At 42.4% G+C, this 26,771-nt stretch overlaps 1 protein-coding gene across 1 annotated transcript; it reads right to left on the bottom strand.

The window, feature by feature from the left end:
- dnah3 (dynein axonemal heavy chain 3) lies at positions 1–26,403 on the bottom strand. The gene is made up of 61 exons (XM_030063537.1): positions 26,277–26,403; positions 25,704–25,805; positions 25,326–25,523; positions 24,824–24,988; positions 24,484–24,703; positions 24,036–24,231; positions 22,284–22,409; positions 20,952–21,147; positions 20,128–20,307; positions 19,830–19,960; positions 19,621–19,726; positions 19,298–19,476; positions 18,880–19,064; positions 18,439–18,562; positions 18,052–18,205; positions 17,724–17,868; positions 17,344–17,555; positions 16,990–17,081; positions 16,710–16,824; positions 16,346–16,462; positions 15,981–16,160; positions 15,746–15,882; positions 15,137–15,338; positions 14,852–14,944; positions 14,632–14,742; positions 14,367–14,481; positions 14,079–14,277; positions 13,797–13,905; positions 13,592–13,705; positions 13,247–13,423; positions 12,947–13,038; positions 12,602–12,821; positions 12,353–12,487; positions 12,147–12,258; positions 11,722–11,963; positions 11,491–11,591; positions 11,274–11,379; positions 10,964–11,093; positions 10,642–10,878; positions 10,431–10,534; positions 10,062–10,356; positions 9,733–9,912; positions 9,521–9,644; positions 9,275–9,431; positions 9,036–9,179; positions 7,992–8,658; positions 7,718–7,883; positions 7,310–7,526; positions 6,850–7,032; positions 6,275–6,473; positions 5,368–5,881; positions 3,567–5,194; positions 3,131–3,356; positions 2,783–3,027; positions 2,477–2,593; positions 2,214–2,371; positions 1,725–1,892; positions 1,448–1,590; positions 1,056–1,260; positions 649–786; positions 1–544 (listed from the first exon to the last, which is right to left on the bottom strand). Exons 1-61 carry the CDS (start codon positions 26,292–26,294, stop codon positions 191–193), a joined length of 12,105 nt encoding a protein of 4,034 aa, XP_029919397.1. The 5' UTR covers positions 26,295–26,403; the 3' UTR covers positions 1–190.
- Between the last annotated feature and the right edge of the window lie 368 nt (positions 26,404–26,771).

Raw genomic sequence — 26,771 nt, 5'->3', positions numbered from 1 at the left:
ATTAATCGCTACAAAAAGGGAAAAGGGTGATGGGCATATCAAGCAACATCTTGGATCAGACAATCAGGTAGACTGATGGATACCTGTGTCATTTCAACATACTAACACAAATGCATTTGTTTTATATTTTAATAGTTAGCTCAAACAATTGAATTAGCCATAGAGTTTTCTCAATGCCTCTAGTCAGTTCTTAGTCATCCAGCTGGCAGAGACACGCTACCCCTCGGTTAATCCAGTGCTTCTGTGGTTTGTCAGAAGGCAGCTCAATGGGCAGGACATAGTTGGTAGAGTGGCCAGTGGTGGATAGGGTTCCTCGGCGGGCGCTGGTTTTGTAAACAGGACATGTGTAGATGTTTTCATGTTTGAACTTGGCCATCTCTCCAGGCTTGAGCCAGATGATGGGCAAAGGGTCAAAGAGGATCTTGGGAAGGGACTCTCCAATGACCATCTTCTCCCTGTCCCAGCGAGCCCCCTCTAGGAAGAGGCCCCTGACATAGGCCCCGTCCTCTGGCTTCTCATCCATATGGCTTTCCTCTTTAGTCACCTGAGACACAACTAAAAAGTATTAAAATCCACTTCAAAATGGACAGACTGGCAAAAACACTGAATAAACTGATTAACAATCAGGAATGGAATTTCATTTCATACCTCAAATTCAAAGCCAATGTAGTCTATTGGGATGGTGTACTTCCTAGCAAAATTCTGAGACACTCCAGTGAGGAATGACTGGGTGAAGTAGAAGCCAGAGAGCCAGAAGACTGTAGGTGGGCCATTGTCTATCCATTCCTATTAAAACAGAAATCCAAACACAGATGTCATTCATTCTCTACATATTTAGTGTTGTTTTGTTAAGATCTGAATGTGAGTGATCAGTGTTATAAGTTTGTTTTCAGCCAGTGTACCTCACTTAAGACCTGGGCAAAAATATTTTTCTATACTGACCCAAATACTTGGAATAGTTACGATGTGTTTTTTTATTCTTGCCAGACATATTCCAAATATGTTCAACAACTCATTTTGCCAAGGTCTGTGTCTCCCTAAAAAACATTTCTAACCTGTAGGAACTGCAGCCTGGCTAGGAGATCAGCCACATAACTCCCCATTGGCTTGAGGGAGGGGTATGACTTGGCTGCCCACATCGCTGGCACCTTGCCTACCAGCATGCTGTTGAAGACGCTCTCAAGCTCAGCAGACATAACAACCTGTCCCTTGAGAGCCTTGCGAATGTTGACCAAGCTGATACGCACTACGTGAGTGAGTCTGACAGGAGGGGAGACAAATATGATAACATATTAAGTCTGAAAGGTTTCATTGCTGTATTTTGCACATAGATGATAGAACATGAGATATTCATAAGCCTTAGGTGGTTAAAGTGAAACCTTTAGCATCAACTTCTTGAACAACTAATTAAATTAATGATTACGTAACAGTACATGAGTTGCATTACCTGTTGAAGCGTATTATTTCCTGCCTCAAAACAGTGTTCATTGACTCCTCATACATGACTGGGTATTTATCCATCACCATTTGCACATCAAAGTCTTCTGGCAGCTTGGACAGGATGTCCTTGGCCAGTTCGTCTACTACTTCCTACACAATTAAGACAAAATTAATTACATGTCACTTGTCAAATTGCAACATTACATGTTGCAATTTTTCCAGAGAGATGTGAAGTGTAAATTCAAACTATCAAAATGTTATTTGCATGCCCTCAAACTGCAAACCTGAGGAGACTTTGCCCCGCCTCCTGACTGCCTGGGCAGAGTCAGCAGCACTCCATCAAGCAGCTGATTGGTCTCTTGATTGTCCTTAGTGATGTCAGCATTGCTATGAAGTCCAAACACACTTGGGTCGGCAATAATTGGCAGACTGCGAATGTAATCGACATATGTCTACAAAAAAAATAAAAATAAAAATATATTGATGAATCAGTTCTATAGGCATGTCTTCATCAACTGATGTATAAACACTTGTGACAACATCAAACACCTAATGACAGTTGTTTTCAACTACAAACAATGGAAGTTATTCAAATTTTCATTCCAGTCAAACACTATACTAGACAACTTCACTGATTAACCCTTCTCTGTGGCTAACATATGTGCCTTGATGGCACATGAAGACCACAATCTTATGTAATCAAGATAATGATGAAAAAGCAGTCTTCAATGTAGTATTCTTAAAAAATGAGGAGACCACAGCTTTGACATTACCTGATAAGGGCCATGAGGGGGGACATAATACAAATCTCCCTCACACACGTGGTAGCCCTCCTGCTCTATCAACTCCCTGCTGTAGAAGATGGACAAGAGGGACAGCAACAGGCGCCTGTCTTTGTCATCTGTCACCCTGCCACCATAGTTGCACTCTCCTGGGATAAGAAACACCATTTGAACATTAGAAAACATAAGGTAATTCAGGACCATTGGTGAGATGTAGTCAAAGATTTGATTGCTTGAAACCAGCCCTGTCTCACCTGTCAGATATGTAAGGGCCTCAAGTGGAATCTCATCATACTCCTCCAGGAACATATGAATCTGTCTCATACTAATCCTGAGGTCAGACTCATTAAATTCATAGGGGATATTCCAACCTGAGGAGAGAGTAACGTAAAGAGAGCCACTCCATCACTTCAACAAATTGACATTCAAAAATGACTTACTAAGGAGGGGAAGGATGTTTCAAATGATGTCAAACCTGAAAAAAATGATACCACATTCATATGCCCTGGTGTTTTATTTTAAACAAGGCTCAATAAGATGTCCAGATTACAGTGTCTTACCAAGAGGTCCAAAGTTCCTCCTCTCCTGCACCAGAGCATGAAAGAAGGTGAGACCAAACAGGAACTTCTGCCAAACAACCTGTTTCTTGGAGCTGCCAAAGAAGGCACGGTCACAGATTGGGTCACTCAGGTAGGAGCGCAGCAGGTTGGCTCTCATTCCTTTAGGAGGTTCGTTGGTCATCTTCACTCCATTCTGCAGGATACTGACTGGGAACTTGTCTGATGGATAACTGGTTAACCACAACCTGTAGAAAAAAAGACACATGCGTAAAAATTAATATTGTGGCATGTAAAATCTGTTTGGTTGTCTGGTTTTCATTCATTCACTCCTTTATGGTGACTGCTGACCTAAAGCTGGGGGAGGTGTTCTCTGGGGTGATGTTCTCTGCACAGATTTTCTCCAGTGTGGGCATCCAGCTAGTGGCCAGGTGGCAGTTCTGCAGCACCACCCAGGTGCCCTCTTTGATGGCTTTGTCAATCATCTGGGCTGCAATGGGTCCCTGTCCCTGCCCAAGAGAAATGGTTTGGGTCTTATCACCTCCCATCTCCAGATCATCAGCAAACTTCAGCAAGCCTGCAAGAACAATGCAATGCTATCATGAAGGTTTTGGTGTTTGAGGATATAATCAGCAGTGACTTTTGATCAAAGATCTCAAGTTGATATCAGTATAATTAGAAATTGTTTTCCATCAACTGGAAAAAGGACTGGGGAATCATAGAATAAAAATGTAAGAAAGCAGATGGTGTATTAAATGTAGGAAGAGTACAGAGTTTTGATCAATACCTGCAGTTGGATCAGATCCTGGTGACAGCACAAAGATGAGAGGAGAGCAGCAATTGGAGTCACTATAACTCCCTGCCAGATCAAATGTGGGGGGTTCAATGTAAGCACGTCCCATATTGTCCACTATGAACTGCTGCACTGCTGGCACCAGCTTATCTGGTCTGAAGCACCTGACCACTATCATTCGGTCCATACCAACTAACATCCCCCACTGGTCAGGCAACTGCTCCTCCTGGGGCTTTCCTGAATCATAGATCTTCTTCCATTTAGAGATGTTTTCTTGGACATGCTCAAAGAGCCCATCTAAGTTTGGAAGCTTGGAAGCCCTAACAATCTCAGACCAAGATTTGTCAGAGAGCCATTCAGGGGCAGGGTTGGGGTAAGGGTTATCCAAAGCAATACCACCTGTAAGTAGGAAGCGCCACACTTGGTCATCAACCTGACCCTTGCCTTGCATAATACCCACAGTGAGCAGGAGAGAGAAAAGCAGCTTGTCCTTCTCAAAAAGTGAGCGGCACACATTATTGTAGATGCTGATGGTAAAGTGCTCAACAATATTCATGATCCTTTGGGCCAAGTCATCACTTTTCAAACTCTGGGCAATGGAATGGAGGTAGAGGTTGATGAACCAGGTAAGGGAATACTGGTACATTGGCTCGATATTGGCCAGTTCTGAGATGCAAAAAAACAAGATGGAGGAGTGTTCAGCCACAGGACGGTAGCCCATGCGAGTATCATCAATCTCCTTTTCAGTAACACTTGCAATTTCTTGTTTCTTAGAGATTTCCTCAGAGAGGACCTTAGAGGATGACAGGATCTTAATGGCTGTCTCATCTTCCAGGATGTTCCCTTCAGAAGAAGACAGCACCTGTAGGATCTTATCTTCAATCTCCTTAAGTTGCTTGTTGTTGGCAGCACTCTCCAGAATGAGCTGGTTCTTCTTCTCCTCCAGTTCAGGTTTTTCCTTGGCAGCCACAATCCCTAAGAGTTGGTCCTCTAAGCCTTGAGGGGTGATCATGAAGTTCAGCAGGCAGACTTTGACAGCCACTTCTGGGAGGTAGTGAGGATTTCTTAGCCCAGTGGTCATGTAGAACACAAAGTCCTTAGAATACTCCACAATATTCTCTCCTAGTTTCATGTACTCCACACCTTGCTGTTTGAAGGTCTGCTTTAGTAACACAGGCTCAAGTACTGCATCCAGTTCCTCCCCAACATTCTCCAAGAGAACTGGGGTTCCAAACTGGATGGCATTCTCTAAAATTCTCACATAATTTCCATCTGACAGTTTGATGACAGCAAGCTTGTTAGCCTTCTCCATATTCTTTATCCACTTGTTGGCTTGACCTTGGGGGTCAATCATAAGGGGCCAGCGGCGGGAGTTGGATACAATGATACCATTGTCTGTGGAGAAAGAGTCTACAGGAAGCCCAGCAATCTGCCAGGCCCTAATGGCCACTTGGTTGCCCAAAATGTTGCTGAGGGTGAAGTCCTCAGAGCATGGGATTTTCTTCTTTTGGCACAGGATGTGCCATTTTTGCTGGCACTCCATACGGTAATCTACTGTAAAGGCACCAAGATACGAAACAGTTCCAGAGGAGAGGAGTATGTCACCTGTCAAGTTGGTGTATCTAGAGAAGAGAGATATAGTCCCAGATGAATGGCTAAACTCATGCACATTTATATGGAATGATGTCAAAATAACAAAAATCCTCTTGCATTAATAAATGATATGTTCATTATCACCATCATCATTAACATCCATAAATTGTGAATAATTACGATGTCTGTTTTTCATATTTACCTAATTCCTAGTAGCCTGGCAGCCTCTGTCCACCTGTCCTTTTCTCCTCCAAGTCCTCCAATCAGCTTCTCTGCCCTGATCAGCTTCTGAGAGCACAGTTCGATATTGTCCTCCAGCTCTTTCTTCTTATTGTTCATTGCATCAAAAGTGTCATTAAGGCTCTGCAGTCTGTCCTCAACTTCTTTCAGTTCTGCTCTCTTCACCGCCAATGTCTCCATCTGGACAGCCAGCTCATCCTCAGCCTGCTTCAGCCTCTCCTTCTTGGGGGCCACGACTTTGGCTACACGCTCATACACCTCCATTGCTCGCACCCATTTACAGAGACCCTCACAGGCAGAAGAAACATTTTTGATGATAGAGGGTTGAAACTCAGGGTTGTCAATAAACTTTTCTCTGATTTTCTTGATGCAAGGAGCAGGGATGCTGTCTTTGTCATAGGCTTTTAGGCTTTCTAAAAACTTAATGTCTCCCAAGAGCTTCTTAGAGGGGCCCCAGTAGTCCTCAATCATCTTGCCTGGGATACAAACAAATAATTTTTCTTTAGAGTAATACTAAAATGTAATATCAGATATTTTGTGCTGAATTATTGTCATTATACTCAGGTACGATTAAAGTTTGCATGGCTTTACTCAATATAGTTAAAAAGAAGGCAGCTTAAAAACAAGAAATATCACTTATTGCAAGTAGAAAATACAAAAAAAAAAAAAAAAATATATATATATATATATAAGGTACTAGATAACTCAAATTTACTTTTTTCCATATATACAAATTTATAAAACTATAAATTGAGTCTGAGGTAGCAGTCTCTGGGGTGGAGGTGGGTGTGTACAGATATATAATGTGTGCAGGTAATCTTTGTCTATGAGGATGATAAAAAATATTCCTTTTAAAACCATGATTTTACCTGAGCCACCAGGATCAGGTTTCCTCTCAGGTTTGATGCCCTTCATGATACAAATGGACTCCATAACTAGTTTAACTTGACCTGGGGGATTCTGCATGGACTTAACTACTGTGATATCTGAAGGTTTAAGGGTGTCCAAGGCTGATAGGGCAGCCTCCAGGGCAGGCATAGCCTCTGCCAGGTCTCCCTCACATTCATCCTGCAAACAGACAGCAGGCAATCCTCTAAATATACAGGGTCAAGCCAATACACTGCAAATATGTCTTAGCAGACTATTCTAGTATCTAGTTTTAAAATCTCAGAATCCTGAAAACATCTGACAGGTGGTTGAGATAATTTCATAATTCAATTTTCAGTTTTTCAATTTTCTTGACACAAGTGACAATATCTTAAAATGAGGCAGATTACTATTCTAGTAACCAATTCGGTTATTTAATTTATTAAAAAAAAAAAAAAAAAAAAAAAAAAAAGACTTTCTACTGCACTAAATGACTCAAATGATTTATGATGAATAATTTTTGTCATGTCAAGACAGATGTGTCACTGCACCTGAAATATATGTATATGTACTATACCTTTATGGCTTTGGCTGCAGCAGCTGCTTCATTGGCCACCCTCTCATCAGCGGAGACAAGTTCTTTCTTAGCGTCCACTTCCACTGTTTCCTTTTCTATCTTTACCATCATCTTGTCTGTCTCAGCTGAGGTCTGAATGAGCTCTGGCTGCAAGGCTGTCAGCTCCTGCTGCATCACTGACACCTGTGGACATGATCAGGAGTAAGATGACAAGCATTATATCAATGTGTTACCATTATTCATTTTGCCATTGTAACAGTCATTCCATTTTGCCATTTTAACAGTCAGTCAAGTAAATTTTGAAACTTAATGTTACAGTTTAAGTAGGGAGATGTTTGGTCTGTAGCAAATTTCAATTGTTTATTATATTGCTCATCAATAATAATAAATAAACAAAATTCAGACTGTTGTCTATTATTGTCTTTAGCATATTAAAAAAAGGCTTGTCAGAGTACATCACCTGAGAGGCAGCAAACTCAAGTTTCTGAAGGCCAACAATGTAACGGTTCCTCACAGTGTCCACCTCATTCCTCTTGACACTGAGCAGAGTCTTGAAGGTGAGGATAAGTTCCAGGTAAGAGGTGGGTGTGACGTAGTTGTGCCTCCTCAGCCTAGAGAAGTACCTCTCAGACATGTCCTTGACACTTGTCTGGAAGGTCTTGCACATCTCCACCACCCTGAGATAACATGGAAAAAGAAACAACATGTAATATATTTAGGTACACATTATTTGGCATACCTAGACATTCCATATTGTGTTGACACAATTAAATGGTTCAATGTCAGTTCAGAAATGCTATGACTGCAAACTAAGCCCATGCCATTGTACAGCAGCTGGAACAACTTGTTTTATAATTTGTATCCTTACTCCAGTCTGACATCACTGTCCAGCTCCACATCCTCTAAAAACTTGTGGGCCACCATCTCCAGAGCATCATTTGGCCAGGCATGGAACCAGTCAATAGTGCAGCAGTTTATAAGGGAGGGGAACATCCTGAGACGATTCCTAAATGCATCACCAATGGGACTCATAGCTGTTGAATGACAGTTATTACTTAGATTTCAACAGAAACATATGTATTAAAGTAACTTCTTTCTACTATATAGAGCTGAACATGCATGGAAAGGATAAAGATGCCCACCAAGCACAATGTGAAGGTTAGCCTTGACACGGTCAATAAAGAAGTTGTACATAGACAGTGGAGTGACATCAATCTTCTTGCCCTCCATCCGGGCGATGCCCTGCATCTTCTCAATGATGTCAGCACGCTCATCAGCAGGGAAGATATTAGGCACATCACCAGTGTTCAGCAGCATGTTTATGTCTTCGACCATGGCTTCATCCTTGATCTGGCTGTCACTGAACAGAAACACGAGGCTCTTACCCTCAATGCCTGCTTTAAGCATGATCCGCTTCAGGTCATCACGCCAGTCTGACATGCTGTAAGTCTTGGTCAGCTCAATCTGGAACAGGACATAGTCATTGATGAAGGTGCTTAATTTAGTGGTGCTTTGGCGCCCTGAACCACCAATGCCCACCAACAGCAGGTGGCCATTGTCTTGTTTCAGCACACGACAGATGCGGGAAATGTGCTCAATGGCAAACTTGAACATGACAAGGGACATGGGTGCCTTGCTGCAGTTGTTGAACTCATCCAGGTAGAACTCCATCACCTCCTGCAAGGTGCACAAGTCTGTGATCTCATCATAGGCCTTGTTGTCAGTATCAGGTTTGGCATAATCACCAAAGAACAAGCTGCGGATGTTCTCATCCCCTACTTTGCCATTTTCACTGAGATGGCTCAGCAGCTGGACAAACATAAAAAACAGATTTAGGATTAAACATAGATCATCACTTTTAAAAACTAGAACTAGAGTCTGGACCTCCGCCAACACTAACCAATTCTCCAACTTGTAAAGCTGGAGCCTCCACTACAGTTTATGTTTGTTTATAATTTGTGTTGTATATGAACATACATTACACACATATCTGAATGCAGCATAATAGATGCCTATAACGAAAAAAAAAATGTCTGATGGGAAATCCTTGTGAAAACCCAACCTCCTGTCAACTTAATTTGGTGGAGTGAACAATCTCTCAAGTTGAGTAACACTACTAACACTACTAACACTAAGTGACTGTGACTTTATGCATGTGTGGTTTAATCAAATGGTGAGGGCCACACCTTGTCCAGGCTCTGTTTAAAGAAGTCGTAAGTTCTGTCTTTGACAATGTTGAAGAATGTCTCTCTGTCCTCACTGTCGATAAGACGGTCATAGAAAACACGGTACACTTCATGGATCCACAGGCGGATAAGTTTGTCTCCCTCCTGATATAAATAGTTAACATACATGAATAACAGACTTTACAGTATTCCTGATTAATTAATTCATTCACACATTTCAGAGTTAGTTCCAGTTTTACCTGAACGTGTGTGTGGGGGGCCAGAAGTACACCACGGATCACTCGAGCAAAGTCCCGCAAGTTGAAGATGTAGTGGGACTTGGATGGGGTGGGGAGGAAGTTGTCAATGGTATCTTTATAAATAGCCATAGTGGCCTGTACCATGATCTTGCCCAGTCTAGGAAATAAAGACAAAATAACATTCACTGACAAATATAATTTCTATCATTCTCAAACTGACTTTCAAATACATATTTGATAACTGACCTGTAGAAAGAGGTATCAAACCCCTTGTTGAAGTGCCAGTCAGTGATGGAGCTGAATATCTTGTTCAGTGTTTCATCATCAAAGGAATCAATAGAGATGATGTTCAAGTGACGGGTGAAGCGGCCTAGCATTTCAAATATTTTGTAAATACAACATCCTTAGCATTGTTTTCCTTGATGAAAATACCAATAGCATTATCCTTTCAACAATACCTGTAATGTCATTCCTCCCACCCCCAGGAGGACCCATTGCAGACACAAACAGCACATCCACTATGTCCAATCTGGAGGTGTCCTTCTTGTCATACCAGTGGTGGTGGTCAATGCACTGTCTAAGCAGCTCAATTGGCGGCTGGGCACCATAAATTTCCTTAGCCGGCATGTTCAGGTCATCTATGTGGGAGAGATAAATTAGTAAATAAAAAGTAAAGAAAGTGAAACTGAGGTGCTGAAGTGCAATCAAAATCATTTTAATGTGCAAAGACTCTAATACATTAACTTCTAACTGCAAATTAAGGAATTACATGTGTCTTCATCCTTACCAACATAGACTACACACTTCTTTCCTACTGGAGGCCCAAACATGCCCTTCCTTCTTCGATCCAGCTTGGCCATTATGATATCTTGGGTTTGATTTGCTGATGTGCGGGCTGAGAAGTTGATACAGTTAGGTGTGTAACGCTCCTTAGGCAGCTTTACTAAGAAACTGTTGTTGATTACAGATTTGCCGGTGCCGGTTGGCCCTACAAACAGCATGGGAATTTCATGTGACAAGTAGGTATGCAGGAAAAAAAGCTGACGTGCTGTCTCCATCGTGGCAATGATGAGGTCTGAAACCTGGTAAAGGAAAGTAGGGTTTCAGAGATCATGGCATCTAAGCAGATATCATCATCATAACTACTGTGACATACTTTGGCTTCTGCTGGGATGATGCTCTCCTCCTTTGTGATTGAATCAGTCCATACATTCCAGTGCCCATGTCCATCCTTGTGGAAGTAGTAGTCGTAGACAGTGCCTACAAGCAATAATCAAATCATATGCATTACTAATGTGAAAAAAGGACATGACAGATATTTTTAAATAGTATGACAAGTAAAAAACACAATAATTAGAATAGGTGACCTCTCTCAGGAAAGGTGTTGCTCTTGGTGAGTTTGACATTTTTGGGGCGAGGGTGGTTATCATCCATGCCCATGATCAGGTTGCGGTAGAAGATGTCAAACTTCTTGCGACTGTTCCCGTTGATAGTCCCACCCAGAGTCCACACTACAGAGAAAAGGAACAGGCCCTGCAGCCACATGGTTATCTGCTGACTGGACATATTTTCTTCTCCGTTGCTTCCTGATGCCGAAATTTCATCTGGATCGACACAGAAATATTAACACAAACACACTGGCAAAAAAATAGATTGACTTATTATGAATGAAATGCCAGTCATGCTGACCTAGCAGACATGTGTACAGTCTCATTAGACTGTAAGCCAGGTGGTTGGGAGATGTCTGCACCACAAAGCGACACTTGCTGGCTACAAAGTCCAAACAGGGCTGAACTAGCCAGTTAAACAAATCCAGAATCTGTGGGATAGAACATCAAACAAACAGATACAGGACACACCACAAGGAGTGAAAATCTGTCAGGAAGCAGTGTTTGCAGAACAAACTGTAGCATTAGCAAATATGTCTCTGTCATGTATGTCTTGCATCAAGACAGTCACACACATCAACGTGTGTGCCTGTGTGTGTGTGTGATCTCACCAGCTGTCTATGTTCAGTGCTCAGGCTCTCTGGCAGTGTGTCCATGTAAGAGTCTCTGAGAGGAGCCCAGCCAAGCTGCTGAGGTTCCATGTAGATCATACCACACCTTCAGACAGAAGCCAGCACTCAACGGACCAGTGACAACTAAACCCATAAAAACAGAGCTTTCAATTTGCATGCCACAGTGACAGGTGTAACCTCTGTTGCAGTTGCTTACCTACTGACAGTAGCTGGTGAGGCTTGCTCCAGGTCAGCAGGTTCAAAAATCAAACTCATCTTCGGACTCATCTGGATGATCTCACCACTCATCAGACAGAGCTAATAGAGGAAGGAAATCATCACACACCATAGACTGTCTATGTCCTGTTATTACTGATGGTGAAATTAACAAGAGAAAAGACATATTTGCAGAATTCAGTAGCAGGAAATGCATCAATTTGGCCAATACCTTCTTGTTGTCATCAAGCACAGTATTCATGTTCTCAATCCAGACGGCATCAATGGGCCCATCAAAGATGATCCACTGGCGATTGTCTGAGGTAGAGACAGCCTGCTCTCTGTAGGAGGTGGCCAAGACACCATCAGACCACTCATGGCTGACTGGATCGAAGCAGCCATACAGCTGGCCCATTGTAATAGCCTTGGGGTTGATGATGCAGTAGTCCACTGCAAACTCCTCCATCAGGTTGGCTGGATGTGGAGAACAGAGGAGCAATAAAGCCATATATACAATGACAATAGAGAGTTCACATCTGAGCAGAAGTCATATCAGTAAAACTACTCAAATACAATGAATCAGGGCCTATTTTATGGTGACAAATGAAAATGAGGTGACAGATACATGGTGACCTGAAGGTAACCTGAAAAGCCCACCTTCATAGAGGTCTCCGAGGGCAGCAGCAAGAATTTTATAGGCAGATGTCTTTCCCCCAAGAGGGTCTCCAACTATCATGAAGCCATGACGGACCAACATCATCTCATAAACCTATAAACCATAACGCAAATGAAGTATTTACAAGTATCACAACTTGTCAAAGAGAATGTTTATAAAGCTAAAGAAGTGGTATCTTCATTGGTACCTGGATGATTTTGCCAATGAACCATGGGACAGGCTGGAGCTTGAGCTTGGCAATGTTGTCATTGAGAGCCTTGAGAAAGAGATCATAATCCGGTTTGGGCAGAACTACTCCAGGGAATAAATCAGAGATGATACCCTATGGACAAAGGCAGGAGACTTCAACTTAATAGGAATGAAACATTACCATGTTGATGCATACATAAAAGGTAAAAACACAGTGTATGGGGACATGGGACATAAAATGTGTCACCTGAAAAAGTGGCACATCCTGTGCTAAAAACTTGGCCATGTTGACATCCATCAATGCCCTTAGCAGTAGCACACTCTCGTTCTCCTCTGGATACTTAAGTTTCAAGTTCCCTGCTGCAGTCAGCACAGATTTCACAGCCCTCATACCATAGTCATAGTGGTGTTGGGATGACAGCTGCTCAGAGCACAAACGGTAGGTGGCCACAATCTTCTGGGCCAGACTACCATTGAAAATTAAATGAAAAGTTTGATTTAGCATATGAGAAAACCAAGAACTGAGTCTAGCATAGGAAACAATTTACTGATTATCATGTTTTGTGCAAGACATTAGTTGCATATGTAATACCTGCGGGATTCAATGAAGCCCATAGAATACAGTGAGATCTCTCCAATGAGACCATAGTCTGGCACCATCATAGCCACTGTACGGAAAAGAGCCTACATGACAAGATTGACAGCTGTTATTTTGATACCAGTACCTATATATTACCTAAATATTTTACAATATGTTGCTCTACCTTGAGTATTTTCTATTTTATCTGGGTAAAATAGTAAGTAAATATGTCTACGTATTCTATTCTATTACATTTCTTAGATTATGCTTTGCTCACTGGTGTTTGATATAATATGATATACTGCTGTATACCTTTAGATTGTCAGGGAGCTCAGCCCTGCCAGCATAGCCAGGGTTCATAGTGATGAAGACAGAGCAGGTGGGGTTGAGTGACAGCTCTGTCCCCTCAAACATGAAGGTCTTCAAATCCTTGGCAATTGCCTGCTGTATGCACAGGACCTGCTGAGCCACCACAGACAGTACCTCTACCTGGCACAGACACACACACACACACAAACAGGCATATATATCAGCAGCATATCAGCAACATGGTCTATGAATCTCTGCTTAGCATAAAAATAAATTTAAGAAGTAAAAACCCCACTGGTGTAAAAACACCACTAAATTCCTTCATTGTGGCAGAGTAGTGCTGCTCACCTCAATACGATTGAACTCATCAAAGCAGGCCCAAGCTCCAGACTGAGCCAGTCCTTTGAAGAATTTACTCATTGCCTTGTAGTCCAGACCATCAGAGCAGTTGAATACCACACACTAGGAACAAACCACAGCTTTAAGGGTAATACTAAAGAAAATTAGTAAACACTGAAATGCAGGTTAGTGTCTGGGTGTCACACCACTTTACCTGTTTAGCCAAGGCTTTAGCAAGATCCTTTGTGGTTTCAGTTTTCCCAGTTCCTGCAGGGCCCTCCGGTGCTCCTCCCAAGTTCAACTTCAGCGCCCCCATCAGTGTCCTGGTGTGGTACATGTTGATTGTGTTAATTAGTGCTATGAAAAAACATCACATCTTGGACATTTAAAAGTATCTTTTGAAGCTATAATAGTATCTACATTAATTTAGTTAATATAACCAAGCTTAGTACAAAGCTCCCCTCCACATTTAAGGACCAACAAAATCATAACAGACCTGTAGCAGCGGTCAGTAAGTGGTGTGATGACCAGACGGGGGGAGTTGCCCAGATATTCATAGCCATATTTCAAGCAAGTGGTGATCATACGTAGCATCACATCTCCACCCTCCCAAAAATAACGCAGCTGAGAAATCCACGAAAAGTCATTTAGTGAGGAGATGCGGTCCTCTGCCAGTTTTGCCACAACATCTCGAGCTGGGGACGAGTGCACACATCATTAATTTGAAATTAAACATTTTTATAGACAGTCATTACTGACAATTTAGTTTGTATTGAGATATTACCATGCACATCTATCACAGTGAGAGCACCAAGGGTCATCCTTGCCCCTCCTGGCAACTTTCCACGTACCAGCTCCACTATATCAGCAATCTGGGCATTACACTTGTCCACATAAGCCTTTAATTGGTACAGAATGCATAAACAATACACATGTTAGAATATAATGTGATTATTTTTGAATAATTACTTAAACAGTTTGGGAAGCTTAGGAGTTATCTTGCTATGTGGAAATTTGTAGAGGTGGTAGTGGTGAATTTGAAGACTGACCGGTAGGGAGTTGGTCTGGATGGCTTCAGATACTTCACTAGTCCAAAAAACTGATGAAGCACAAATGACAACTTGGCCAGGCCACTGCAACACCCACTTTTTTCTGGGAATCTATGGAACATCACAGAATCAAAAATCAAAGAGAGGATATGTCTTAAAATCCATATGGTTTAAACAAGGTTCAAACAACATGGTTTAAAAAAAATTGATGGCCAAATACCTCAGCATACTGAACCAATCCTTGATGGATGACATCCCGGACACTCTTGAGCATCACGTTCTCCACCTGCAGTAACCACTTCTCTACCGTACCCTGAACATTAAATGGAAACATATCATACACTGTTACTAAATAAATTTAACACATTCTAGTCTCATTCCAGTCTATAATCAGTGCCGTGTCTAACAAGATGAATTTTGGGGAACATTCAATGAAATGGTCAGTGCATCACATATAAGCAATAGTGACACAACTCCATTTATATGCATGCTGAACTGTTCATACCTTGGCGTGGGCTGGGTAGATCTTTTCTGAGAAGGGCACAGTCTCCTTCTCAGAGCTGATCATGCCAGTGATCTCCAGGTCCTCGGTGAACTCCAGTTTGGCGATGCCCTCAAAGCATTTCTTCAGGTGGGGCTGGACACGCAGGGGGTCTTTGGTCTCAGACAGGATCTCCAGTAGCTCGTCATTGGACAAGAAGAAGAACCTTAGGGGATGATGAAGATAAGGAAGCAAGAGCAAACTGAGGTTTTGGAAATGACTATAGCAAGCAGAGTTGTGGCTGAGTGTTAGTCCATGTTGGTGGAAAGAGCTGTGAACTGCCTATCAGAGTAATGAAATTCACCTGCACTTTACTCGCCTTCCCAAAAATGCATATAGTATGAATATAGATAAACACATGCCAAGAAGAACATACTGAGGAACAGACAATGTTTTTTTGCACTGGTTAGTGCTGAAGTGGACAGTACAGAAGGACTGGCTTCAATCAGTTACTTCATTGTCAGTTAAGATGGCAACTGATCCAGCTAGTGTGGCACCCATATACATTAATGTACTCATAAATGAAACAGAGATGAGTAAATCAGTTTGAGTTCATTATGTACTGTCAGCCACCTTGGGAAGTAGAGCCTCTTCTTCTCCAGGTAGGTGTTGAGGCCTTTCTGAATGTCCTCCAAGAAGCTATTGGATTCTTGTAGCCGCCCCAGCATGTTATGTTGAGCTGTAGCCACCAGCACATGTGTGTCCTTAACCTGCACCCAGACATTCAGACAACAAATAAAGTGCACAATACGAAACACATGGTTCAACATTGAGCACAGAAAGCTGTGAGTGTTATAGGGTTGTTTACCGCCTCAGCAATGATATCCTTCCAGTAGCTGTCCACTATGGCAAATTTGCGTCCCTCCTCAGGCATCTGGGCAATGATGTCCTCAGAGCTGAAGATGGGTTCCAGGTAGAGCCAAGTGACTTGACACTTCAACATGGCATCTAAAATATCTTGCATTGACAGCAGCTTGTCTTCCCATTGCTAAGGAATGAGACAGTAAGTGTGTGATTAATAAAATAACACTAGCATTCTTTGTTTATGTAGTGCTACAGTTCACAGCGTTTTAACAATGAATTTAATCAAACCTATAATCTCACAAAACAACAGCTTCATCCCTATATTGATGAAGCCATTGTGGATCAGAGACCATTTGTATTGTGTCCTACCTTACAATCAGTCTCTACTGGCTTGATGAAAGGTGACCCACGCATCGTCTGTGTCTTAATGATGTGGTCATCCAGAAGTACTTGGATATCATCAACTGATGACACAATACTGGTACCCTAGGATAAAATATAAAATGTGTACATATAATGAGAAATGAGGTCAGTATTCTCTGCAAGACAGTAGGAGCCAGTGCGGGTTAAGAAAGGTTAAACAATTCAGTAGTTACCACCCACGTCTCATTTTCATGTAATAATTTAAGAATAAGTGAAAATTGCAATGTTTTTGTATCTTTGCTTGCTGTCTGTCTATTATGAAAGTACTGTATGGGTAAGCATATGGTGTGTTCTATCGCTGTGGTCGTACTGTATCTCTGTATGCAGTGAAAGAAAGGCGAAGCTCAGCCCATTCATTTTTCATCTTCTCCAAGGCCTTTTCCAAGGAGTACTCCTTACTGGCTGCAGCTCCAATCTCTTCCAGTCTGAGGAAAAGGTAAAAAAGAATCACATTTTGGTCATGATGAATATTAATGAATGTGTCATTAGTATAAAAATAAGTTTCACTTTTTCTCACAACATATAATACACTTTCCTTCTAATTATTTTCTGTATTCATGGTGTACTGCAATGTCAGGAAATGGTCTTACTTGTCAGAGAACTTGGAGAGTCCCAGGTCCAGCATGTTCCGCAGTGAGCTGTCTGCATCTGGTTTGACATCGCAGTCCACAATGCTGCTAATCTGTGGATGACAAGAGTGTCATCAATTATTCATGTCAGCTTCATGTGTCAAGCAAGACATTTGGTTATTAAACCAGAGAGAAATTGCGACTGGATTTAACTGCCTCTCCACTTTTGACATAGATAAGGATAAGATAAGGTGATAGATCTTAGATTTCCCTTTATAACTTTTCCACTGGAGAATGTCTACTGTGCATTAAAGTAATATATGCTTTTTGTCTGATTATTCTCATTCTTTGAGTTAAACACTGTGCTCTGCTGACCTTCTCCCAGTGCCGGTCTTTGATGCCGGGGTTACAGATGGTGGTGAGGATGGGTAGGTTTCGCTTGAACTGGTCTATCTTGCTCTTGAAACTTTTGGCCACACGGCAAGGGCCAGGAAGATTAGAGAAAGACTTGGTCAGTTTATACATGATCCTCCACATGGTGCCCACATCATCAGAGATTTTTTCAGCATTCAGGTTCAAGAAAGGGCCTGCAAGTAAAATAGACAAGGGAGTACACCCGTGTAAAGACAATGCTTTTACTTTATGTCCATAACCCTTGTTAGGTGCGCCGTGAGGCATAAGTCGAACCATTTAGAGTGTTTAAAATGACAGAGGGTGTGACAAACTACAATGGATGCACAATGTGTGATACCAACCATTCATCCAGACCTCTGACATGTTCTGGAAGTTAAGTGCTGTGGTCCAGAGCTGGTCATAGGGCTGCTTGTTGGCTATTAGAGTTTGCAGAATGGGGAACTGGATCTGCTCCTTCTCCAGCAGAGACTGCTCTTTGTTAATGTCCTATGGAAGTGAGAGTGATAGAGACATTTTATTCATGCTTCCACTGAATATGACTTTCCACATTAAGGAGAAATAAAAGTAATGTATTCTTTAGTTGGGTTGATCATAAATGTCTAATGTTAATGCAATGTCATGTCAGATGAATAACGACTATGTTCTGTGTATGTATGTAAAGTCTCTCACCTCCAGTTCAATGATGGCACCATCCAGGGTGGCAGTGAACCCACTGAGCTTCTCTACATTGTTCCTCATCTCATCCATGCTCATCATTTCCTTCTTCTTAAAGGACTCAATCTCCTTGTCCACAACTCTCAGCATCTCATCAAATTTGCATATCCTGAGGTAGATGAGGGATAAGGGAAGATTTGGCAGTTATGATCTTAGCCCCTGGCTTGAACTGTAGGCACTCTAGTCAGTTTGGTGTTATTTTTATAATGCGAGATCTATGAAATTGAGAAGTATAAATACGAAAGCTTTACTAAGTACAATTTTGAGGGAAGGGGTTGGGATCCCAAATAAAAAAGAAAAAGAATTCCTAGTGTACTTTAAAGAAAGATATGACAATGTAACCTCTTTTGGAGCCGCTCCTCAGCCTGTTCTCTGCTGGTGGCCAGACGCGTCTTGCTGACTTCAAGCACGGTAAGAATCTGATTTGGCCAGTGGAATACATTGGAGTTTAATCTGATGTCATCAGCTAGTGGGAGAAAGAGACAGCCAAAAAACATGAATCACTGCTTCCTTCCAATACCGCAGTGGAGTACATCATAATAATAAGTAAGAGATCAATGCTCGCTTAGATTTATTTCCATTGGGTCAACACTCTATCGGACAGGCTGACACAAAATAGATTCTGCAGCTGCTGCACTGGACTAGTCTTGTGACTGCCCAAAACCTGACAACTAAACTACGAACCACTGAAGAGTACAGAGCATCATCCAAATTTATGTCTACAACGGCAAAATGAATGTACATCTTATATGTCCTTACTGTGGGTTTGGAGGTTTCACATACCTGTCAGAGTGGCATAGTCCAGGAGAAAAGTCAGGCGGTTGGCTGCCTCTTCAATCTCATCTTTGAACTTGTGAAGGGTGACATCACTGGTATGTTTTATGTACTGGATGAGAGACACCAGCTCCTCTGTGTTGCCTGGGCTCCCTGTCACGGTTTTAGCAATCTCCTCAAACCGTTGACAGATGCTGGGAAATAACAGTAGCTTGTAGCCTCTCTCTTACAAATCATATAAACACAATTCATTTTCTGCATAACACAAATAAGAACTAATAGTCATCCCTACAATACTGTCACAACTGAAGTATATATGAGGTATTTGGTGAAAGATATTGTGATATTTGAGTTTGCCAATATCGCCCAGCCTGAAATAATACCACACACATATGAGACATTTTCAGCCTTGAGGGTTTGCTCTCACCTCTTGTTGAGTTCTCTATTCTCCTCCACCTCAAATGTGACAATCATGTCTTTCAGTTTCTCAGCATAGTCACACAGGTCTTCGTTCAGCTTGCCAGCATACAGACAAAACATGGACAGGGGCGCTGTGATGCGAAGCAAGGCAATCTCCCTCCACAAATGATTTATCCCTTCAATTTTCTGAGGGTTAGAGAGAGGGGCTTACAATTACCAGTGAATTAGTATTTAATAAACAATTAACAGCAAAATAACTTGACAAAAACAGTCAATTCAAACTATAAATTGTTAATGGTGCAAATATTTTGAAAGGAGAACCACATCAACCTTGGTAAATCCTTCCAGGGAGTGTTTCTCTTCCAGGAATGCTGTTATATCCTGCTTTGCTTTGTTGTCCAGCAGACTGTTGTATTTTGTATACACATTCAAATACCTGGATATTGACATTGAATATTACAATAAGTAAAAGTGACTTTAAAACCCAGAGGTACATGCAAATCACGTAAGTCAGGTAATTACAGAAGCTAAGTCTTTACTTTTTAGGTCCTACAGTGTTCTTGTGGAAAATGTCCTTAGCTTTGTTGATTATGTCTTTAACTAGAGACTCATGAGGACTGACAGTGCGTAGGTACAAGTTGTTGATCTCTGGAAAGAGATTGCACTCCACCTGCCCACAAAAAAAAACATGTAAAGCACAAATTACTGGCATGTTTAGTGTGCAAAGTGATAAAATATGTGACAGATGCAGTTTATATGTATGATATATGGCTTGTATGAGATATTCTAAATAAGGATAAGATGCTGAAAGTTGGCTGTGCTGAGAGTATACTGTACCCTCAGGAGCTTCTCAGCACTCTTGATGATTTCCATGAAAGCTCTGTGGATGAGTTCCCAGCATTCTTGGAAGCTGGGTCTAAAGACAATGCGGGGCTCCTCCACTTCCAGCTTTATCAGCAGCACCTGAGGCTGAACATACCTCATCTCATCAAACACCTCACCAAAGTCATTACCCTCCTGGAGGACACAGAAGACACATAAGAAATTGTTGGAGCCACTTCATAGTGTGATACCTGTAGTGGACTGCCACCTGCTGTGTGCCATTAGAAATGTATTGATGAGCACTGCAGCCAGTACTCAAGAGAGCAGATGTGCCAGAACTTGAACGCCACCAGACATGGAACGCATTTTATAACCACGTCAAATGTTTTTGCTTCATTTTTCTGTCAGTTGTCTTTTCTTTATTTAGATGTATGCATCAGTTCGGATGGGGCCAACACTGGCCGGCCACTCACGGCAACACACATTGCTGCAGGCTTACCCTAGGCTGTGTGCAAACACACAAACACACACATTCATCACTCATCAGGCCTGTCAATCAAAAAACCAACAAACCATGAGTAAAGCATCAACAATGTGACAGTGTCTTGTAAACATCTTTAGTGTGGCAAAATGGAAGATTAGTCACTCGTGATATCTGATGATGAATTATAGTTAAATGGGTGACATTTTATCTCTGGAAATGTGCAGTCAACTTACATGGTCATAGTACGTCATTGCTAAGTTCTAAGAGTATGCCTGGTTGCTGCCCGCACTCAATTCCAAAGACCACTGTACTATGGTAAAATTGAAAAAGAAACAACTGACAATTGAGTCCACACCTGGTATATGGTGAAGAAGAGTAGCAGGTCTTGTAATGACCTTATGACCAGACTTCGGAGCTGCCCTGACATGAGGGCTGCCACACAGGAGAAGAAGTTGTGGACACTAACTGAGGCCTCTCTCTCACTCCTGGGTACGAAGGGCAGCCACAGCTCCTTGAAGGTGACAAACAGTGATGCACAGTGTGGCAGCCACCTGAAACAGGAAGATGGCAGTGAGACACTGTTGAGTCCTGTGAAAAAGTAAACAGTAGCTACTAGTTAGAAAGGGAGAAGGAAGCGCTGCATGGCTCTAGAGGCTCATATGACAGGTGCTCTTTAGTGGGGCAGCGCATTTGCTGTACTTAAGATTTGTAGGGAAGTTTTCTGAAAGCATATTGGAGAAATCCTACAAAATGTTTTCTACATAATGGCAGTGGATTGGGCTCCATCCATTTCTCTATCCATCATGTGTGATTTCTGAGCGTCTGTTGGCCTGTTTTGAACAAAACTTGATTGGATGATGGACTTTGACTGTGGGGTCCAATATTTTTATTACAAACCTAATTAGCCCACCACAGCTCCACCACCAGGCCAACAGGGCCCTAAGCTTCACACTGAATATCTGAGACACTGCCAGGTCATATTTAATGAACATTTGAGGAATGGCGTGTTTTTCCATTGATATCCAGTATCAACAAAATGAAACTGATAAGCCCACTACAGTTCCACCCACAACCCAAAAAGTCTCCAAGCTTCAAGCAGCAATGCCTCAGACAAGGCACATCACACATATAAGAAAAAAAAAAAAAAAGCGCAGTGACACCCAGGCTTGTGTTTGTGTCGGTTCTGTTTGCCGTTTAAACATAGCTATGCAAACACATAATATCTTCTGGCTTGAATATGTTGGCATAAGACACTTAGCTACCACGGAATAATAGTATCCAAGCAGGTACAAATTGTGAACACAAAAATAAACAAACAGAAGCTTATTTCTACAAATTACAATGACTCATGTTTCAGTCACGCAGTGAACTGGGAAACTTGCCCTATCCTACAAGGCAGCTACAGAGCCCAGTAGGCTACACAATAGGCACAAAAGATTGCAATGGAATCCTCAAGTGAATTACTGAGTAAAGTGATCCGCTGAAAGGCTGTGTGACACGAGACTGACAAAGTGGACAAGAAGGAAACATGAGCCTGCACCTACAGCACAATAAGATTAGCTCTCTCTGGTTGTGTACATTGACCTGCAAGCCAATGTGAGGACAGACAACCATGATTAAGTCTGTACAGCAGCATATGATCTCACTTACACACAAGCCGTCTCACTAAGTGGCAGAACAAACTCACTTATTCATCAGTTCGTCTCTGGTGGTTTGGCATTGCCTCTGGATCAGCTCTTCAAACTCACACGGAGGAAAGGGGAAACTGGAGGAGGGAAGGTCCTCCAGCTGAACAAACCTTAAAGAGGAAAAGCTTAAAAAAGATAAATTAAAAAAAAAGTTACTATTTGCACGCTTTTCTATTTCACCACAAAAAGAGTCCCCGAATTAAATAAAGCAGCTCCTCACGAGTTCTACTATAAACCACTGTGTATATAATGTCCCCATTGGCTGCTCAGTGGTTACACCTTACACCATAACTCCTGTGTCAGTAAGCAGACATACACTATATTACCAAAAGTATTCGCTCACCTGCCTTTACTCATACTATGAACTGAAGTGCCATCCCATTCCTAACCCATAGAGTTCAATATGATGTCGGTCCACCTTTTGCAGCTATTACAGCTTCAACTCTTCTGGGAAGACTGTCCACAAGGTTGAGGAGAGTGTTTATAGGAATTTTGACCATTCTTCCAAAAGCGCATTGGTGAGGTCACACACTGATGTTGGTCGAGAAGGCCTGGCTCTCAGTCTCCGCTCTAATTCATCCCAAAGGTGTTCTATCGGGTTCAGGTCAGGACTCTGTGCAGGCCAGTCAAGTTCATCCACACCAGACTCTGTCATCCATGTCTTTATGGACCTTGCTTTGTGCACTGGTGCACAGTCATGTTGGAAGAGGAAGGGGCCCGCTCCAAACTGTTCCCACAAGGTTGGGAGCATGGAATTGTCCAAAATGTTTTGGTATCCTGAAGCATTCAAAGTTCCTTTCACTGGAACTAAGGGGCCAAGCCCAGCTCCTGAAAAACAAGCCCACACCATAATTCCTCCTCCACCAAATTTCACAGTCGGCACAATGCAGTCTGAAATGTACCGTTCTCCTGGCAACCTCCAAACCCAGACTCGTCCATCAGATTGCCAGATGGAAAAGCGTGATTCATCACTCCAGAGAACGCGTCTCCACTGCTCTAGAGGCCAGTGGCGGCGTGCTTTACACCATTGCATCCGACGCTTTGCATTGCACTTGGTGATGTGTGGCTTGGCTGCAGCTGCTCGGCCATGGAAACCCATTCCATGAAGCTCTCTGCGTACTGTACTTGGGCTAATCTGAAGGTCACATGAAGTTTGTAGCTCTGTAGCAATTGACTGTGCAGAAAGTCGGCGACCTCTTTGCACTATGCGCTTCAGCATCCGCTGACCCCTCTCCGTCACTTTACGTGGCCTACCACTTCGTGGCTGAGTTGCTGTTGTTCCCAAACGCTTCCATTTTGTTATAATAGAGCTGACAGTTGACTGTGGAATATTTAGGAGCGAGGAAATTTCACGACTGGATTTGTTGCACAGGTGGCATCCTATGACAGTTCCACGCTGGAATTCACTGAGCTCCTGAGAGCGGCCCATTCTTTCACAAATGTCTTGTTTCACAGTCTGCATGCCTGAGTGCTTGATTTTATACACCTGTGGCCAGGCCAAGTGATTAGGACACCTGATTCTGATCATTTGAATGGGTGAGCGAATACTTTTGGTAATATAGTGTAAGCACAGCTGTTATAGCTGTAAGAAATCTGAACAGATGAGGCACACTTTTCAGTTTATTAATTAATTTACAATTTCAGTTTCCCCTGCATAAATGCCACATTTACAGTCTTTAATCTCTGATGCAACATAATATGTGACAAATTAATAGCAGATTTGCATTAAAATAGCATCAGTTCTGTGTTACCTGTTTAGCCAGGTGTCCTGCAGTAGGAACATGATATGATTGACTGTGAACAGGTTCTCACTCAGCAACCTGTGGGCCTCCCTGTAGCTGGAAGCCCAGGGCATGGCGCCACGGATCACCCTCCTGGGGAAGGGCCTGGGGATGCTGGATATGGACAGACGCTGGCACTCCGACGGGTCCATCAGGATGTAGTCCACTGATGAAGAACAAGAGTCATACACAGATCTCCATGTTTAATGATGCAAAACATGTCCTATTCAGGGTAAATTAAAAGGAGAGCTGATATCCATAACTTGATGGCCATATTGATCTGAGATGTGCATTTATTGTGGTCAGACTATCCGTAAAATTAATACAAAAGGGATATTAGCTTCCTTTTGGATGGCAAAATGCAGTGACGGTAATGTTAAAAATCAGTTCTTTCACTGATGATATGACCACTTTGTACCTATGCTCTTCTTGAGACTGAAGATGTAATCTCTTTTGACCTCCTCCTGTAGGTCCTCCATCATCTTCTGGATGTGCACACTAGTATCCCTGATGTGCACACTAGTATCTGCTGCCTCCCTGACAGGAGGCAGCAGACTCATGATATTCTTCATCTGCTGGGGAGGCTGGGGCGCCAGCACGGAAGTGGGAACACCAGTGGTGATGTAGTACAGATATCTCTGTGGGAGTAAAGTCAGTGACAATGATGCGTTAAAAGAAAACACTTCATTAATGGTAGAGAAACTGCTCATTTCCAATCAGTGATGGACTAGTTCATTAATTGATTCAGAGACACTTGCTTCCAGGTCTTTCTTGCTAGGCTCTGTCTCAGTGGACCTCATCTTCTCCTCATGGCTACGAATAATGTGCAGCTGCTGGTCAGGGGTCAGAGGCGGGCTGCGAGGGGTTAGAAAGTCTTTAGGACTGGCCACTCGTCGAGATGAGGCTGAAGAACAAAAGGATGACTGTCTGCGGAAGGACAAATGAATCAGACTGTGCTTAAATGAAAAGAAAATTATTAGTAATTATTATTGCATTGAATACAATCAGCAAAATGAATTGTTCTTAATGCATATTTACCTTCCTTTGTGTGTTAACTTCTGTCTACATCCAAGTGGGGGGGATACTAAAAGACCAATTAAGACTAATACCTTCTGGAGAGTTTGCAGAGTGTTCACATCCAATATATGTCTACATTTTCTTCAGATAACAATGAAAGGAAAATGTCTATATCAAATACTTTTCCCTTAATCAGAAAAGCCGCAGGCAAAAATTTGGAGAGTTTGAAAGGATACATGGCACTGTTGAATCTACCGAGGAGTTATGGGCACGTCGTTTGCCATGTAGTTTACAAATTTTCAGATCCTGGGCCTGGAGGCTAAAGTTGTTTCCTATGGAATCACAGGGGCTTCGATGGTGACGCTGCTCTTTAAAGGGAGCTGCCTGAGTCCAGGAGGTGCTCTGGAGGATCGGGGGGTATTGGCTGTGCCTCATTACTATCTGGAAAAATACAACAGACAACAGATTGAATGGTGACATGTCATGGTGAATATGCGGCCAAAGGGTGAAACCACATATGTTATTTGAAATTATGCATGTATAATAACCGTTTGTGACACCACAGTAAAACGGAGGGAAGATGACTGGCCTGCACAACTAAGTAAAAGCCTGTGGTCTTACTTGATAAAGCTCTGAGGGCTCCTCCTTAGAGCTGTTGGGCAAAGATGGCAGACTAGGGCACCCTCTGGCCTGGCTCATGTTGTGAATGGAATCATCTTCCATCTGGAATTCACACATACACACTAAAGACTGCTACACACTCCATTATTCATTCCATGGAATAGATTTGTTTAACAATCCAGTTTTTGCTGCCAAAACACAATCGTGCTGTGTGTGAAACATGAAGAGACATATGTATATTTGTATATTTATAGTTTTATTGTTGTTCTGTGGCATTTCAAAAGGTAAGTTAGCTAACTAAAAGTAGAAAGAACACAACTATTGGCCAACAAGTTCGGAGAAGCGCTAACTAGCATAACTTACTAAGTTCTTCATTTAGCTAAAATGAACAGTGAAGTTCATTCCCCGGTGAAACCAAACACTTAGGAGAGCTTCAACCTACCCCGAAAGTGCAAGTGATAAGACGAATTGGCAGCGTCAGCTGCTTGGGGACCGCTAACCGCTAGATATAAAGTCACATTAAAAACCTAACTGCTAGGCCTATTTAAAAGGCGAACAACAGGTAACGGTTACCTGCTTTAGCCGCTCCATCCTCCTTCAGCTTTGACTCAGTTTAACAAGGAGAGATCATGCCTTCAGGCGGCGCAGAGTACGTTATTCAACATAACAACACTAAAGGTACTTGAATAAGCAAATCCAGACTGAGAAGATGATCATTTTTTGCCTATAAGATGCCGTGCAGCCGTTTCCACAGAGAGCACAAACAGTTTGGAACTCGCAACTGTTGCTACGCGAGCCACCTTCTGTCGCTCGTGACACCGAGCTGACCGGCTGCACCGCTGATGCTGAGTGCCTTTCCAATAAGCGTCTGCTCCCCCCTCAGAGGCAAACACACACTGCCGGGGGAGTGTGTAAGTTAATGAACAATTTGTCACTGCCAAACCATTGTACTTCTTGCTGGGCTTCGAAGTTATATTTGCAGTTTTGTTTAAGTTCTACATTTCCCTGTCACTCACCGCTCTGTCCCTGCAGCGGCTGCACGCTGCTGTTGTGAGCCGCCACTGTTGT

This window comes from Myripristis murdjan, chromosome 11 (genome assembly GCF_902150065.1).
Source record: "Myripristis murdjan chromosome 11, fMyrMur1.1, whole genome shotgun sequence".
Taxonomy (NCBI): Eukaryota; Metazoa; Chordata; class Actinopteri; order Holocentriformes; family Holocentridae; genus Myripristis; species Myripristis murdjan.
This window is presented reverse-complemented; position numbering and strand designations above follow the sequence as displayed.